The 14,408-nt window shown below is 43.9% G+C and overlaps 1 protein-coding gene across 1 annotated transcript; it reads right to left on the bottom strand.

Moving 5' to 3' along the window:
• Positions 1 to 259: 259 nt before the first annotated feature.
• SPINK2 (serine peptidase inhibitor Kazal type 2) lies at positions 260 to 4,837 on the bottom strand. The gene is made up of 4 exons (XM_032187135.1): positions 4,779 to 4,837; positions 4,430 to 4,467; positions 3,526 to 3,635; positions 260 to 514 (listed from the first exon to the last, which is right to left on the bottom strand). Exons 1-4 carry the CDS (start codon positions 4,825 to 4,827, stop codon positions 469 to 471), a joined length of 243 nt encoding a protein of 80 aa, XP_032043026.1. The 5' UTR covers positions 4,828 to 4,837; the 3' UTR covers positions 260 to 468.
• Between the last annotated feature and the right edge of the window lie 9,571 nt (positions 4,838 to 14,408).

Genomic DNA, 14,408 nt, shown 5'->3' with positions numbered 1-14,408 from the left:
GTCTGACAAAGGCCTTGGCTGGAAGCAGGACAACAGCAGGCCTTGAGCAGAGGTAGAGGGACTGCTGAACAACCCAAATGCCATCTGCTCAGCTTCGGAGGTGCATAGCAGAGAGGCAGGGAGCTCCATGTGCTCGTTTGCACGACAAGGGGTCTGTGGCTGAACTGAACCCTAGCGTCTGTCCTGCAGGCAGCGGGAGGCCTGCCAGACCCGCTTCATGCCGCACCCTTTTACACCAGTCTTCATGTTCCCCTGCAATTTTCGCTGTCACTTCTACTGCAGGAAGTGACTCCAGTTCAGGCTATAAACACACTGTGTCTATGAGGTTTAAATACACTAACAGTACTTTGTTTGAACAGGCAAAGTTATTTATTAAGACAGACTACATAGGAGGTACATTCAAAGTATTGTTTCTATTTGAACTGGCTTTGTCCCTCCCATTTTCTTCATGAGGTGCCATCTGACATATCAGCATGGTCCCCTCTTGTAAATTTGGACGTCCTTTTTATTTTCACTGCAAGCAAAACAAAATTATTTTAGAGGAGAAGCACTGTAACAGAGACATTTTATAGACTCTCCCATATGCCCAGTTAAATGTAGTGATGGTTTTAATTGAATCACTTATAGCAAACCTTACTGCAGAGTAACTGATGAAAAGATTTATGAATCAGACACACAGAACAAATAACTTACCAGAGACAGCCTCACTTCAGGCTAATAAGAAGGCCTATAAGAACATAGTAAATCCAACTTCAAGTCTGAGATGCATCAAACCACCTGACAAAGCTTGCCATGAGGTCTGAAGTGTCCATTAAAAAGCAGTAATGCAAGTCAAATTCACAGTGCTCGAAGTGGGAACCAGGTCTATTACTGACAGAAGGTATCCCTTGCATTTGGGAGTTCAGTGCACACCCTGGTGCATTTCTGCAGCCCACACTCACTAAATGTTGCATGTCTGGTTCTTGGAATGATGGAACCTTCTTAAAGGAAATTTTAGCAAAGTCTCTGTTAGTCTGGGAACATTTTTTATTTATTTTTAACAAGTCCAATAAATGGTAGTTTGCAGTGCTCCAATTTCAAATCTCAGTTTACCAAGTAAGTGTGGATGCAAGAAGAAAGTAATATAATGCAGACTGCCCTAGATCTTCAGTTTGTCTCTCTATCTTAATAGAATCAAGCTATTTTACTCCTCTTGAAATTCAAGCGGTTGTGATTACCCAAAGGTCAGGAAAATCTGTACTAATTAGAGATCTTTTAACCAGAAGGTAGAGGAGCAACTTGGGAATATAAAAGAAAAAAAAAAAAATCAAGCCCAGGAGATGCTAAACCTCTCCTGCAGTACTGTAATGCTTTTCAGGACCTGGGGCTCTCCAGGTGCTCACATAGTCTTGCTAAAAAAGCCCATGGGTGGCACTGCCTTGGCCATCAGGGAAGTAACTCCTTCAATGGACTTGAACAGGGGCTGGAAATCACCTGCCAGATGACTGCTAAGAATTACCTAAGTTAATTTAGAGCTGAGTGTTTGTAAGTCACTATGCGATATGCCCATGTATCTATTTCTACATCACCAGATTATTCTATTTATCTTGGCAGCTACTGGTCATGCCACTTGCTCAGAAGAGCAGAAAGACCTCTTTGTTCTCCCCTCTTGAGTTACGGACTGTACTCTACACTCCTTGAAGTGAAATGACCATTGCTTATGACCAAGAACCATTTTTCAAAGCTGAAATAATTCCAGTAAGACAAAGTGTTCTCTCCTTGTGCTCATGCCACGTAAAACACTTCAAAACAAAGCTCTCCAGGCTGCACTAGAAAGACAATGAGTAGGCCAACTACTGAATTATTGAAGAAAAAAAAAAATCAAGATAGTATCTGACCACCTTGTGTCCCTTTAGATGAAAATACTTTTCTGAATAAGCCAGCCAAAGAGATGGCTAAGACAAAACCCATGTTGTGTAAGCATCTGAAATCCTATGTTGCATATTTCACACAAAACATGTGCATTTGTTGTAAGACATAAGCCCCATCAACAACTACTTAAGGAATGGAGTGGAAACAAGTAGCAAATTTGCCTAGAGATCCCTTTGTGCTGTGTGCAGCGCTGTATTCAGGAATTCAGCATGCACCCCCCTGGAGCTGAGGGATCATGCCTAAAAAAAACAGTATCCTAGAAATGGATAAAAAAAGACTGGATTTCAAAATCCATCATTCTATTCTGAAAAAGGATCGAATATGCTTTATCAGCTCAGATAGCTGCTTTTCTGACATGCTCTTAAAAATGTCCTGCAAAGGACTGCAAAGTTTATTAATAAATATGCTCGACAACTTAAATTTTCCTTATGTCTAGACTTCCTTTCCATCTACTTAACTGTTTTGCAAATTAACTCAGTAACAACCCATCCCAGCACGTGGTGACCACCACACAGTGGTCAGCTGCAATTGGTCTCCTTGCCAGCCTTGTGGGCTCTGTTTTCATTTGTCCATGGCATGCTGTTCTTCCTTATGTATTGAATTTTTGGCATTTCTGATGCTTTCCTCCTGACCCCTGGGAATTCTGATACTGCCCTGCACAGTTTATTGTATCCCATCTAATTTTGAAAATTTTTATTGTCTTTATTTTATTTTCCAATTCATTATTAAACACATATTGTGTACTGCAGCTAAAGGAAATCCCATTTAATAGCACTTTCCAGCTTGATTACTGCTGTTAAACTCCAGCATTTCAAACTGCTCTCTCTTCATCCTTTAATTTTGGTTGAAAAACTATTTGTCTTCTTATGTGAATGTCAAGTGGAGCTATGTAAAATGCCTTGTTAATGTCAAGGAGTAGCACTTCTGGTTTCTTCTACTCTGCTAGGCCAGTTATCTTGCCAAAAATCCTAAATCTTATGGATTTGATTGGATTATTTCTGACAAATCTGTATCAGATTTGCTTACACTTTTTTTTTTTTTTTTTTTTTTTTTTTTCCCTCTGACTATCTACATGTCAATCACTTATTAACTTACTCCGTTATCATTTTAGGTAGCAACGATGAGCAGGTTCTTAACAATGTGACATGACAGCACCTTTTTTCTCCCCTTTTCACAGGTAACACTATGTCTGCCCTTTGATTTGCTGGGGTTTCCAAACTTCTCCCAAATTGTAGGTTTAACAACTGGTTTGCCAATTTTCTTTCAATTTTGCCATTTGCTTGGGTAGTGTGTGAAGTACCCTAGTGAAAATGTTACTGACATAAACATGGTATTTAATGGCAATGTTGCACTGGGTGAATGCTACAGGCAACATCCCTCCCCATCTCCCCCTCTCCCATGATGCCCCTCCTTAAGAATTACAAAAAACAATATTCAGTACTCCCAGATGATGCAATCCAAGCATTTCATGGTTACTGACATTTGAGAAAATGCTAAAATTGCAATTAACAGACAGTGAATGACTCAAAGCCACTAACTGTTCAGTTAATTGGGATGTGAGGGTGCATGTTTTACTTGTAAAGGAAGCCGATGTGAAAGGAAGGTTGGAATTACCTGTTTGAAAGGCAGAGCACACACTCATTTGAGTAGGTCTCTCCATCGGTCCCACAAACCGGATTGTAGTCCTTTGGACATCCAGGCACACCATACACGTCGCATACAGGCTGGAGAATACAGATACACAGCAAGTCATACACCAGCTGAAATGAGTTTCTCCAGTCCTCCCAGTTTAGCAGGAGAACTTCTGAGAGCTTCCAAAGGATACTGGCATATTCACGCACAGAAACGAGAGCTCAACAAGGGGTGGCACAGCGTTATAAAGTGCCACATTATCTGTTGTGCTTGCATGGGAAATTATCACTTGGCTTCTGCTGCCTAGTACAGATTGATCTGCAGCAGCGTGTGGCTGTGTCAGGACATGTTGACAAGTCGGTGGTGTGCTACAAAATGCAGCTCCTTTCGATGTCTTGTGTCAGAAGCGGGCAGTGGACATCCCAGGAAGGATGTCTACAGACCTAGCTGATAGGAGATGGGAATTAAGGAGTGATCTCCCCATGGCAGGCGTGCTGCAGTCCTGCAACAGGCAGACTGGCTGGTGCAGGTGCCTCGGGGTGCTCTGCGGAGCATCTCCTGCGGTCACAGCCCCTGACAGGCACAGCCCCTCTGCAAGGAGGTCCTGAGTGGGGGTGCGGGAGGGGTGGCCTGGCTTGGCAGGGTGCTGAGGCTTCCCCCTCAGTGCCTGGGATTTAGGGGGAGCGGCTGCAGTGCCCCAGCAGGCACACGGAGGTCTGCGGGGTCTCCCTTCCCAGCGGTTAGGGTTTAGGGTTTAGGGTTAGGGTTAGGGTTTAGGGTTTAGGGTTAGGGTTTAGGATTGGGGTTAGGGTTAGGGTTATGGGGACCGGGGGGGGGTCTCTGGGTCCTCGCCCGCGGTGCCCAGCACGGAGCAGGCTGCACCCACCGGCACACTCGCAGCGGCACCGGGACGCGACAGGAGCCCTGCGGAGAGAGAAGCCGCCGTTAACGGCGCCCGGGTCCCGCCGAGATTCCTCCCGTCCCGGATCCCCCCCCAGAGGCTGGGACAAGCCGGTCCGTTCCCCAAACCCCCGGACCAGCCGCTGCCTGCCCCACACCCAGCCCGGTACCGCCCGGTTCCACCCGCAGCATCCCCCCGGTACCGGCTTCTGCCCGCTGCCCGCTGCCCGGTACCGGCTCGGGCTTTCCCTTTCCCTGCCTCCGGTCATCGTGCGGGTCCCTCCCCTCTCCCACGTCCCCGAAACCCAGAGCTCGCCGCCGGCCCGTGTCGGTACCGGCGAGGAGAGCCGGCAGCAGGACGAGCACGGGCAGCGCCGCCGCCATCTCCGCCAACGCCAACGCCAACGGCAACGGAACGGAACGGGGGCGCGGCGGGGCGGGGACGCGCTGCGGGGCACCCGCAGGGACCGGGGGGGCACTGGGGAACAGACGGGGCCGGGGGAGCACGGGGTGTCGCGGCAGGGCCGGGAGTATCGTGGGGCAGGTGGGGATAACGTGGACGGGCTCTGCCAAACCCAATGGTTGCCGCCACGTAGCATCAAGGGCTCCGGTAGCGTAAAGGTGGGTGGTGTGCGGTTTCTGAAGGGCTGGGCTGCTTGTGAAAGGGGCTGTGAGGGTGTGTGTACGAGCTGGGGCACGGAACCCAGTGGTAGTTCATGAGCCCGATCATATTTGGTTTATAGAGAACCCAATAACCCAATAATACTTGATGAACCCAATAATATTTGACGAACCTGATACTATTTGATTTATACAGAACCCAATAATATTTGATGAACTCGATAACGTGATGAACTTAATAATATCTGACTCATATAGAACCCCAATAATATCTGATGAACCCGGTAATATTTGATTTATATAGAACCCAGTAATATTTGATGAACTCAATAATATTTGATGAATCCTATAATATTTGATTTATGTAGAACCCAATAATATTTGATGAACCCAATAATATTTGATTTATATAGAACCCAATAATATTTGATGAACCCAATAATATTTGATTTATATAGAACCCAATAATATTTGATGAACCCAATAATATTTGATTTATATAGAACCCAATGATATTTGATGAACCCAATAATATTTGATGACCCAATAATATTTGATTTATATAGAACCCAATAATATTTGATGAACCCAATAGTATTTGATGAACCCAATAGTATTTGGTTTATATAGAATCCAATAATATTTGATGAACGCAATAATATTTGATGAACCCAATAATATTTAATTTATATATAACCCAATAATATTCTCTGTGTCTCATATGGGTACATACCACGCTTCACACATCCTTCCCGTCCCTGTGTTGGCCTCCAAGATATCCCAACCATGGCTTTTCTTTACCTGTGTGCCCCCACAGGGCATCATAGTGAGATTATGTTGTTATCTGACGAATATGTTGTTATTCCTGCAGGTGACTTCTGCAAGCTGATTGAGGTATGTGATTTGTCAGAACACACCTTTGGCATTCATACCTGACACAAGGGATGTTTGTTGCCAAATCAACTTTTAGCTTGGCTATTTTAAGCAAGATGCCTAACCAGAATGTTTCACAGCTGGTGGAGCATTTAATGGGGTATTTCTCTATGCTTGTCTCCTTCCCCAGCCCTGCCCAAGCTTTTGCCCCAGCTTTGCCTGCTAAGCTGTTTGAGAAGGGAGCATCATTCTGTTACTGTTTTATTTTCTGGATAGTTGCTGAATTTGCCTTCCCTGGGGAATCTTTAACTCCTGGAAAGGTTTTACGTGGGAGAAGTGTAGTCCCAAAGCTGGGAAAAAATATGAGCATCAGGGAGTTTAATACCAGAAAGTTTAGGCTTGGGTGGGTTGCCTTGCTTCTTGAAGGTGTGTTTTTAAAGGAAAAGGTACTAGCAGAATGAAATAAAAACAAGGGGATTGTCTAGGTAGGAGTCCATTAATATCTTAAGATATTAATTTCTTAGGTGTGTGTCACTGAACAGGTAAGTACAAAATTCTTGGGGAGAAATGTTTTTGGGACAAGATCCTACTGAAAGCATTCAAGTTAGTGTATTAACATCTACTTTGGGCATCTCCCAGTGCCTCCAGAGAGTACGACCGTTGAGCCTACTAAGAAGATACATTATTTCATGAATGTGGGACAAGTGGAGAGCTATTTTGGACCCTTGTTTAGTGAAATCAGGTCTCTGCTCACAGGGAGTCAGTCTGCCCGAGGACATGATTATCGACTTTGCTCGAGGGTGTGAGCAGCATGGGCTTAGGTGTCAGTGCAAGGTAAGTAGTGGCTAGGTGGCACCAGTTCTCAGTGTAAAATTATTTCACAATTTTGAAATAAGCAAATCTACCGCCCCATCCACTTAAAACAGATATAGGGAGAGGTCTTAGCCTGCTATGGTTCCAGAAGGGCTGGGACTAAGGCATCAGGTTTCCTGCTACCTTAGACTGGAAAATTCAGCTCTGTGGTGTGGAATATGCTCTTTGCCACAAGTGGTGGTAAATGGTAAAAATGGTAAATGGTAAAAAACGGTATGTGAGTCTCTTGCCACAAGTACAGGAGCATGCCTATCCCTCTGAGTAAATACAGGGGTAAAAACAAACAACAACCTTGAAGTAGCATAGCACAACACAAGGGAAAGTGCTGAAAGCCTCTTCCCTGAGTCACTAGAGGGCCCATGCTCTTGGTGAGATTAGGAACACCCTGGAAATAACTTGGTGCTGGTTAGTTGACCATTTCTGCCAGCTTAAACCTGGCACAGAAGCAGGACGGAGAAGAACACAGGGGTGAGAGCTGAGTTTTCTGACCATTTTAGTCTCCCTGACAAGCGTTCTGATAACCTTTTGGTGTAAGCCTGTGTTTGTGGTGCAGAGGGGACTAATGCCAGCTGACAAGCTAACTCCCTGCTTAGGTCCAGAGTGCTAGCTGTGGCATCATGTCTAATTTTGGCAGATTGTTCCAGGCTGTTCTCTTAAGGGCTGTGCTCAAAGATTTACAGAAGGATGTAGATGAAGCCCCTCATCTCATCAAATTCCCTCACCATACTGTTAGTGGCATTCCTACCTCCAAGCTCATAAAATATTGCTCTGGGGGTCCTGTCTGTCATGCGCACACCATGAATCATTCAGTTCAGCTGTGCTTCTGCATTCGCAGTCCCATGTAGCTTGAAAACAGGATCCAGGCCTCAGGGATTCAATTATGTGCTTGCCACTCAGTCTCTCATTCCTTGATCCCTCTATGCCCATTCATTTCACTCTGTCCTGTGCTGCTCTTTGCTGTATCAGTCCCAGATGGGCAATTTATTCTCTCCTTTTTCCCATGTGAACCCCATCTATCACCTGCCTGCCTTTGAAATTAATTTACTGGCTGGCCAGCTGCCCACGTTGTGTCCCTGGCTCCCTCTCATCTGTGTGTAACATGGTGGGATGCTGCCCAGAGGGGAGTGAGCTCCTTGTGGTGTCTGCATTTACTGCCTCACACCACGGCCCCAAGGAGTGTTTCCCTCCTGGGGGCAGTGCTGCTGGATAAGAGCTCTGCAGATGTTGCAGGATGGGAGGGAAGGACCAAATTAATTGATCAGGCAGAGACATCAAGATTTGGCTACAGCTGTCTAAAGAGGCCAGGGCTGTTTGGAGGTGTGAGGTCGGTTTTCCCCACTCCTGTTCTGGATTTGTCCTTGTACCATGTGGTGGCAGTCTTGCCCACAGTACATCCTCCTGCTTGCACGATTGTTTCTGTTTGCAGCAGGGAAAAGCTCAATGGACCATATATGCTATCAGCTGGATAATATCCTACTGTAATGTACTGTGTTCATCCCCACAGCATCAGCAATGCACAACTGCTTCCTTTCCTTGCCATGCTGTAGACATTTATAATTCAGTAGGAAAAAACCCATTCCACTGGCCTGGGTGCTCCAACATATATAGTCAGGGCAGCACAAGTGACAGAGGGGAGGATGTGACAATGGGGCACGTGGCACATCACCTGGCCTTTCAGACCTCTTCCTGGCAATCTCAGGGGTGCTAGAAGGTGTGAGAGGGGCTTGGTGGCAGGTAGCAAGTGGCATTGCTTGCAGATTCCCTCCTCTTTCCCCCCTCTAATTCATGCAGGGCTTATTTATGTGCCTCTCTCTGAGCCCCATTTTGAAGATCTGGGATCTCTTCTTCTCTGGTTACGGGTTTTACTGTGCTGGTGGTGGTGTGGAGGAAGGAGATAGGCAGTGTTTATTTTGATGAAGCTGCAGTGTTGTGTTTGGTGGGGCTTTCCAGCAGCAATGGCTTAGCAGGTTGTGTGCAGTGAGTCACCAAGCACCAGTAACAGCAGGAAATAGGGGCAGAGAAATGCTCCAGAGATTGTTCAGCTTCTCCTGTTGGGAACCAGGCACAGGGATATGGTTTACTGTAGTGGTAGGAAGTATCTAAACTGGAAGGTTACCTGACACGGTCTGGGGACATGGCTCATTTATGGTTTCTGTCTTGAATCCTCAAGCATTGCTGTCGCCAGCTGAGGTGGAGACTTCATGACAGATGCATATGATGCTGAAAGGAGAACTTTTTACTTGTCAATTTGTCTATTCAGCAAGAATAAAGCTTGAATTTCTTGCTGGTAAGTGAGACCATGCAAGCTCTTTACCCTGCTACATCCATCCATGGGAGATGCTCACTGTTTTCCTGTGGTTCCCGATCATTTCACAGAATCACAGAATCACAGAATTTCTAGGTTGGAAGAGACCTCAAGATCATCGAGTCCAACCTCTGACCTAACACTAACAAGTCCTCTTGCACATTTCTTGCACATTGCTTTGGTTATCCACCAGACCCTGGAATTTAACCCTAATTTTGAGGGAGAAACAGGACATGGCCAAGGGTTACCTCTGAAAGTGGCAATGAAAAGGCATCAGGGACACATTCCAACCAACTCAGCTCTGCTTTCCTCTGATTGCTCCTAGCTCTAAGCCTGAGCAAGTGGTGACCAGGGGCTGCAAGGTCTCATACACCATGTGAAGGGAGCCGAGAAGGTCTGGGGACATCTTCAAGCTCTGCGATCCTCCCAGGACTGTTTGGGAAAGAAATACTTCCTGTAATCAGAGTAATCTGACTACAAGAAAGTTGAAATGATGCAATGTAAGCACAGTGGGAATTTGGGCCTAGGACTGCTGTTCAGAGCAGCTTAGACACTGATTTGAGTAACTCAAAATGCAGTGAGAGCTAGAAGGGCTCTTGCTCTATGCTCTTTCACCTCCAGATCTGGAGCACCCAACTAACCCAGAGCACTGCTGAGAATTAGAGCTTTGTCTAGAAGTTTTGGAGAAATTCAAAATTTCGTCTCTGAGACAAAGTGAAGCTGCAGCTTTGTGTCATTCCGGTGTAGCAGGACAGTAGATACCTACTCAGTTGCAGGTCTGCTCAACCTGGGGAACATGAAGAAAGGTAGGGTTCGTATCAAAATACATTCTCCCCAAGGAAATAAAGTGATGTGAGTCAACTGTGTCTGCTCCTTGGTTATATTATCCTCTTAGAAAAATGAGTAAGCAAATCATGAATGTTTGCAGCAGTGGATGAAACAGATTCTGTATGGTGTGGGCAGGGAGGTGGACAGGAAGGCCAAGCAGCAGATAATTTGTCTAAGGGGCAAGGAGAAACAAGGGAGTTACTCACTATTTATACAGTCACTGCAAGCTAATTAATAGATTGAAGTAATTCTGCAAACTTCTGAATACTTCATGGAAAAGCAGCTAATTAATTAACAGTGCAAATCATAATCATTAAGGAATTAATCTTTCATGAACTTAATTGGGAATGGTGAGTGTACATGGGAGGATGACTTGTGGAGTATGAATTACAGTTGTTTCTTTCCAACTCACTGCTAGTTAATGACGAAAGAGAGCAATATTCTGAGCAAACAATGCAGAGGGGAACACGGGCTGTGTAACGATCACAGCTACGAGTGGTAATTGATTTGTGTGTTGGTGAGGCTCACAAATTGGAGTGGTATTTGCTGTGATGGTTAATGAAGGGTTACATTGTCCTTGAGCTGGACCACGAGACTTCCCTATCTGGGACTACCCTAAGGGGCATGTTCTTGCTAAATCTAGATTTTAAAACTCCAAGTGATGTTTCCCAGGGTTTTTGGATACACTTGTGGCTTTCCAGACTATTACAAGCGTATCTTTCATTTTATGCCTGTGTTTGGAATCCAGTTCCCACTGGCTGACCCCCTTCTCCTCCCCTTTGCCATACAGAGGTCGTTTCTGCACCAGGACAGTGTGAGTGTGTCAGGGTGCTCCCAGGACAGAAATCCCTGGTTGTGCTTTGGAGAGCTTTATGCCTTAGATAATCGTCTCTCTTTCATCTAAATTCTAGCTTGGGGGTCTTGCCTTTAGACTGTGTGCTGCTGATAATTGTTCTTAAACCAGGCAGTCACACAGACTGCGAATTGGGTAAGCCTAAAGACGTGTTCAGGGCGGGGGGAGAGGCAGATCTTACTGAGATTTACCCTGGGTAGCACATGCCAGTGGAGTCACACTAATGAGAAAATGTGGGAACATTTTTTATATATAAAAATATATTTTTATTATATATAAGAATATATATTATCATATAAAATTATACTACTATATAAAAATATATTTTTTTATTTCTGGCTAGGGAGTCTGACATAAGGGTCCTCCACAGGCCAGGAAGCTACAAATTGGAGCAAAAGCTATTTAACAACCTCCCTTATTGAAACATGACTTAAACTGTATAGCTAGATACCCATTGCTATGATAACACAGCTCTTCTAGGAGCAACTGGTAGATTCATTGCTCATTAAAGTCTTTAACAATCTTATTCTCCTTGATTATTTATTTTTTAGTGAATTTAAAGTGTTTTATTTATTTTTATTTTTATTTTTATTTTTATTTTTATTTTTATTTTTATTTTTATTTTTATTTTTATTTTTATTTTTATTTTTATTTTTATTTTTATTTTTATTTTTATGTTCTGGACATAGATAACAGCCTATATCAGAAGCTAACACAGTCTAAGAATAAAGGATGCTTGCAAATATCACTCTCCCCTGAAAACATTTCCTTCCTGGTGCTATGCACCTGGAGTTAGGCTGTACGTCTGCACAGACATCTGTTTGCATTCTCCCCTTCCAGCAGAGTAGGCAGTGTGTCTTTCAGGTGGAATTGCTAGGAGGCACAAGATATTTTCACACTTTGCTCTTCCAGGCTTTCTTTGACATTCCCAGTCCCTTCTGTGAGTTCCAGTAAACAACAGCCTAGCCAGTCCTCTTTGCTATGCAGGCACGTGGTTCTTGCACAGTGCAGTAAGGAAGGCAGCAGTGGAGGCGGTGGAATCAACCTTTTGTACAACGGGTGGCAAAATGGAAAGAAAACAAGCTAGTCATGGACCTTGCTTACCAGATTTGGTGCAGAATGTCCAGCACAAACCAAAGGATGTGGTCTTAGGAATTATGAATTAGAGTCCTTTCAGACTGAGTGTTTTACTTTGCTTTGATAAAGGGCACATCTATAAAGTTCAGACTTCCTTCTGGCATGAGTGCTTGGACTGTTTCAATGTTTCCCCACAAAACTTGTGCCTTTTTTAGGGTTCCATGTGACTGTGGAAAGCATGCCCTGCATGATGACTGGGAACCAGACAAATGCCAACTCAACTGTTCTTCAAGCAGGAGACCCATGCAGAATGAAGCCAAGTAGCTTTAAAATAAATAAATAAATCTCCTATATACATATTTCATACTATATACATATATACATATATATTCATATATATACACATACACATCTCATATTTCTCATACATGAGAGCAGGTTTTATTAATATGGGCTTTAGGCTCCAAAATGCCTTTGTGAATTTGGGCTTCAGACATTAGGGAGAACCAAATGTTCATGGCTTGATGGAGTAAACCAGTCCCATGCATTCTTTATGGATTTTACTGAAAGAAATAAGTGAGCAAGTATGTGCTTATCAAGAACATTGCTAGGCTAATTTATTACAGCTTCATGAAACTAATTAAAGAGGAACAAGACAAGGATGAAAATGAGGTCACAATTAAGGCTGAAACAATAAATCACTGCATTCAGCAATGTAATATAGAAAAAACACTCACACACACACACACACAAACACACTGAGCTGAATTATGAGTCTGGCACCAGAAAGAACTAAATCTTTGTGTAAATTCTGTTCAGAAGAACATAACATAGATTAAGCTCTGTTTGAGCCAAAAAGTACAACTCATTTCCTTGTGGATTAGTGCATTGGGCTTCGCTGATGCATCATGAGCACAAGTCTCCGTAGGATCCAGGCACCAGGTCTGGTTTTAGCCCGTTGCTGGTTGGTGTTGCTTGGTGTAGCATCTCTCTGCCCAGTGTTCTTCCCATAATGAAGGAAACAACATGACTGCTCAGAGCTGCTCCCTTTTAACATGCTCTCCTTGAGCATCTCTGTGCTTACATGGTTTAAGTTGGTCCTTATTTCCCTCTTTCAGGTATGTACAAATATGAAAAGTTTATTATTTTTTCCTTTTCTTTTTTTTTTTTTTTTTTTCCACCACACCCTTCAAACAAAGGCAATTGCCAAACCAAGCTAAACAGAAGTTTTAAGTAATAGTCTTTTTAATAGCCTACATTTACTGACAAGCTGGGATATGCACATGCTCAAGAATAAGAAATCGGACCTGCCAGGGTCTTTTCATTAAAGCAAAGGAGAAGATAGACATGCTTTATCTCTGGGGTTCCTTCCCCTGTGCTGTGATCAGATGGAGAAGCTCTGAACTAGGGCAGTCCTAGGACAACTTCTCCAAACGAAACAAACCTTTCTTTTCTCTTTCTCTGAACAGCTTGCCTGAGGAAGGGAGAGACATGCAAATTCAGATGTTGACCGAGCTTTTGCCTTTGCATAGTTTCACATTTACCTGGCAGCCTCCAAATTTAGTCATATATGAACAGCTAATGAAATTGCAATGTTTTAATCCTGCCTTTTCTCCATCATGTGTAGAATTTACCTTTATTTCTGCTGTAAATTCTATTTACATTTTAAATAGGCAGTGAGAAGGTGGACAATGGAGCAAAGGAGCAGACCACAAAAATTAGAAGGAAATGAAAGAGAAAAGTGATCCTGCATGGTGTGGAAGAGCAGATTTTTTTACTATTCGGTGTACTGCCTGCTGCATAATAACAAACCAGGTCACCACTCTTGTGAAGCAAAATTGACTTTTCACATAGAACAACACATGGAGGGATGACTTCTGTGCTGAATGCAAAGGCTACCTTCAGAGAGCTTTCTCCAGCCTCCCCATACCACTTCCTGCTCTCCTCTAATCAAAAATTTATTGCACTACTTAGAAAAACAAATAAGCAACAACAACAAAACTCTTAAACAGTGTAGAAATAAAGATGTCTCTGTGGTACACATGATTGCACCCTACTGTAGGCAAGGCAGAGACGTTACTTAAAGCACTGCAGCCCATGCTGTTATGGTGGAGTGTTGCACTGAATTCTGCTACATCCTTTTCTATTTTTTTGGGCTCTGTTAAGGCTCCTCCAGCCCCTGGGGATGTGCCTCTTCCAGGCATGCATAGATCTGGCTTGACCAAGTAGAGTTGGCTTGGACCCTTCTGATTCAATTGTTTTCCTAGGCTTTGAGTCGACTTGCTGGGATTGCTCCAGCTCCATTGTGATCCTGGGAGCCTCCCATACAAACCTACTTCTGAATGTCCCCATGAAGAACTGATGGAGGAGCAGACTTCTTCCCTCCCTTTCACAGCTGGTATTTTTTGCTGAGGGGTGTCTGCATGTGTTTGCGTGTGGTGGCTGCCTCATCTCCTGAAATAGAATAATAAATGTGTCAGTCCATAGATGGAGACAAGCAGGGAATAGCCCTGCTGCCGTCTCTTTGTCCTATTT

Source organism: Aythya fuligula, chromosome 4 (assembly GCF_009819795.1).
Source record: "Aythya fuligula isolate bAytFul2 chromosome 4, bAytFul2.pri, whole genome shotgun sequence".
In the NCBI taxonomy this organism is placed as follows: domain Eukaryota; kingdom Metazoa; phylum Chordata; class Aves; order Anseriformes; family Anatidae; genus Aythya; species Aythya fuligula.
Note: the sequence above shows the minus strand (reverse complement) of the source record. Positions and strands in the feature narration are given on the sequence as shown.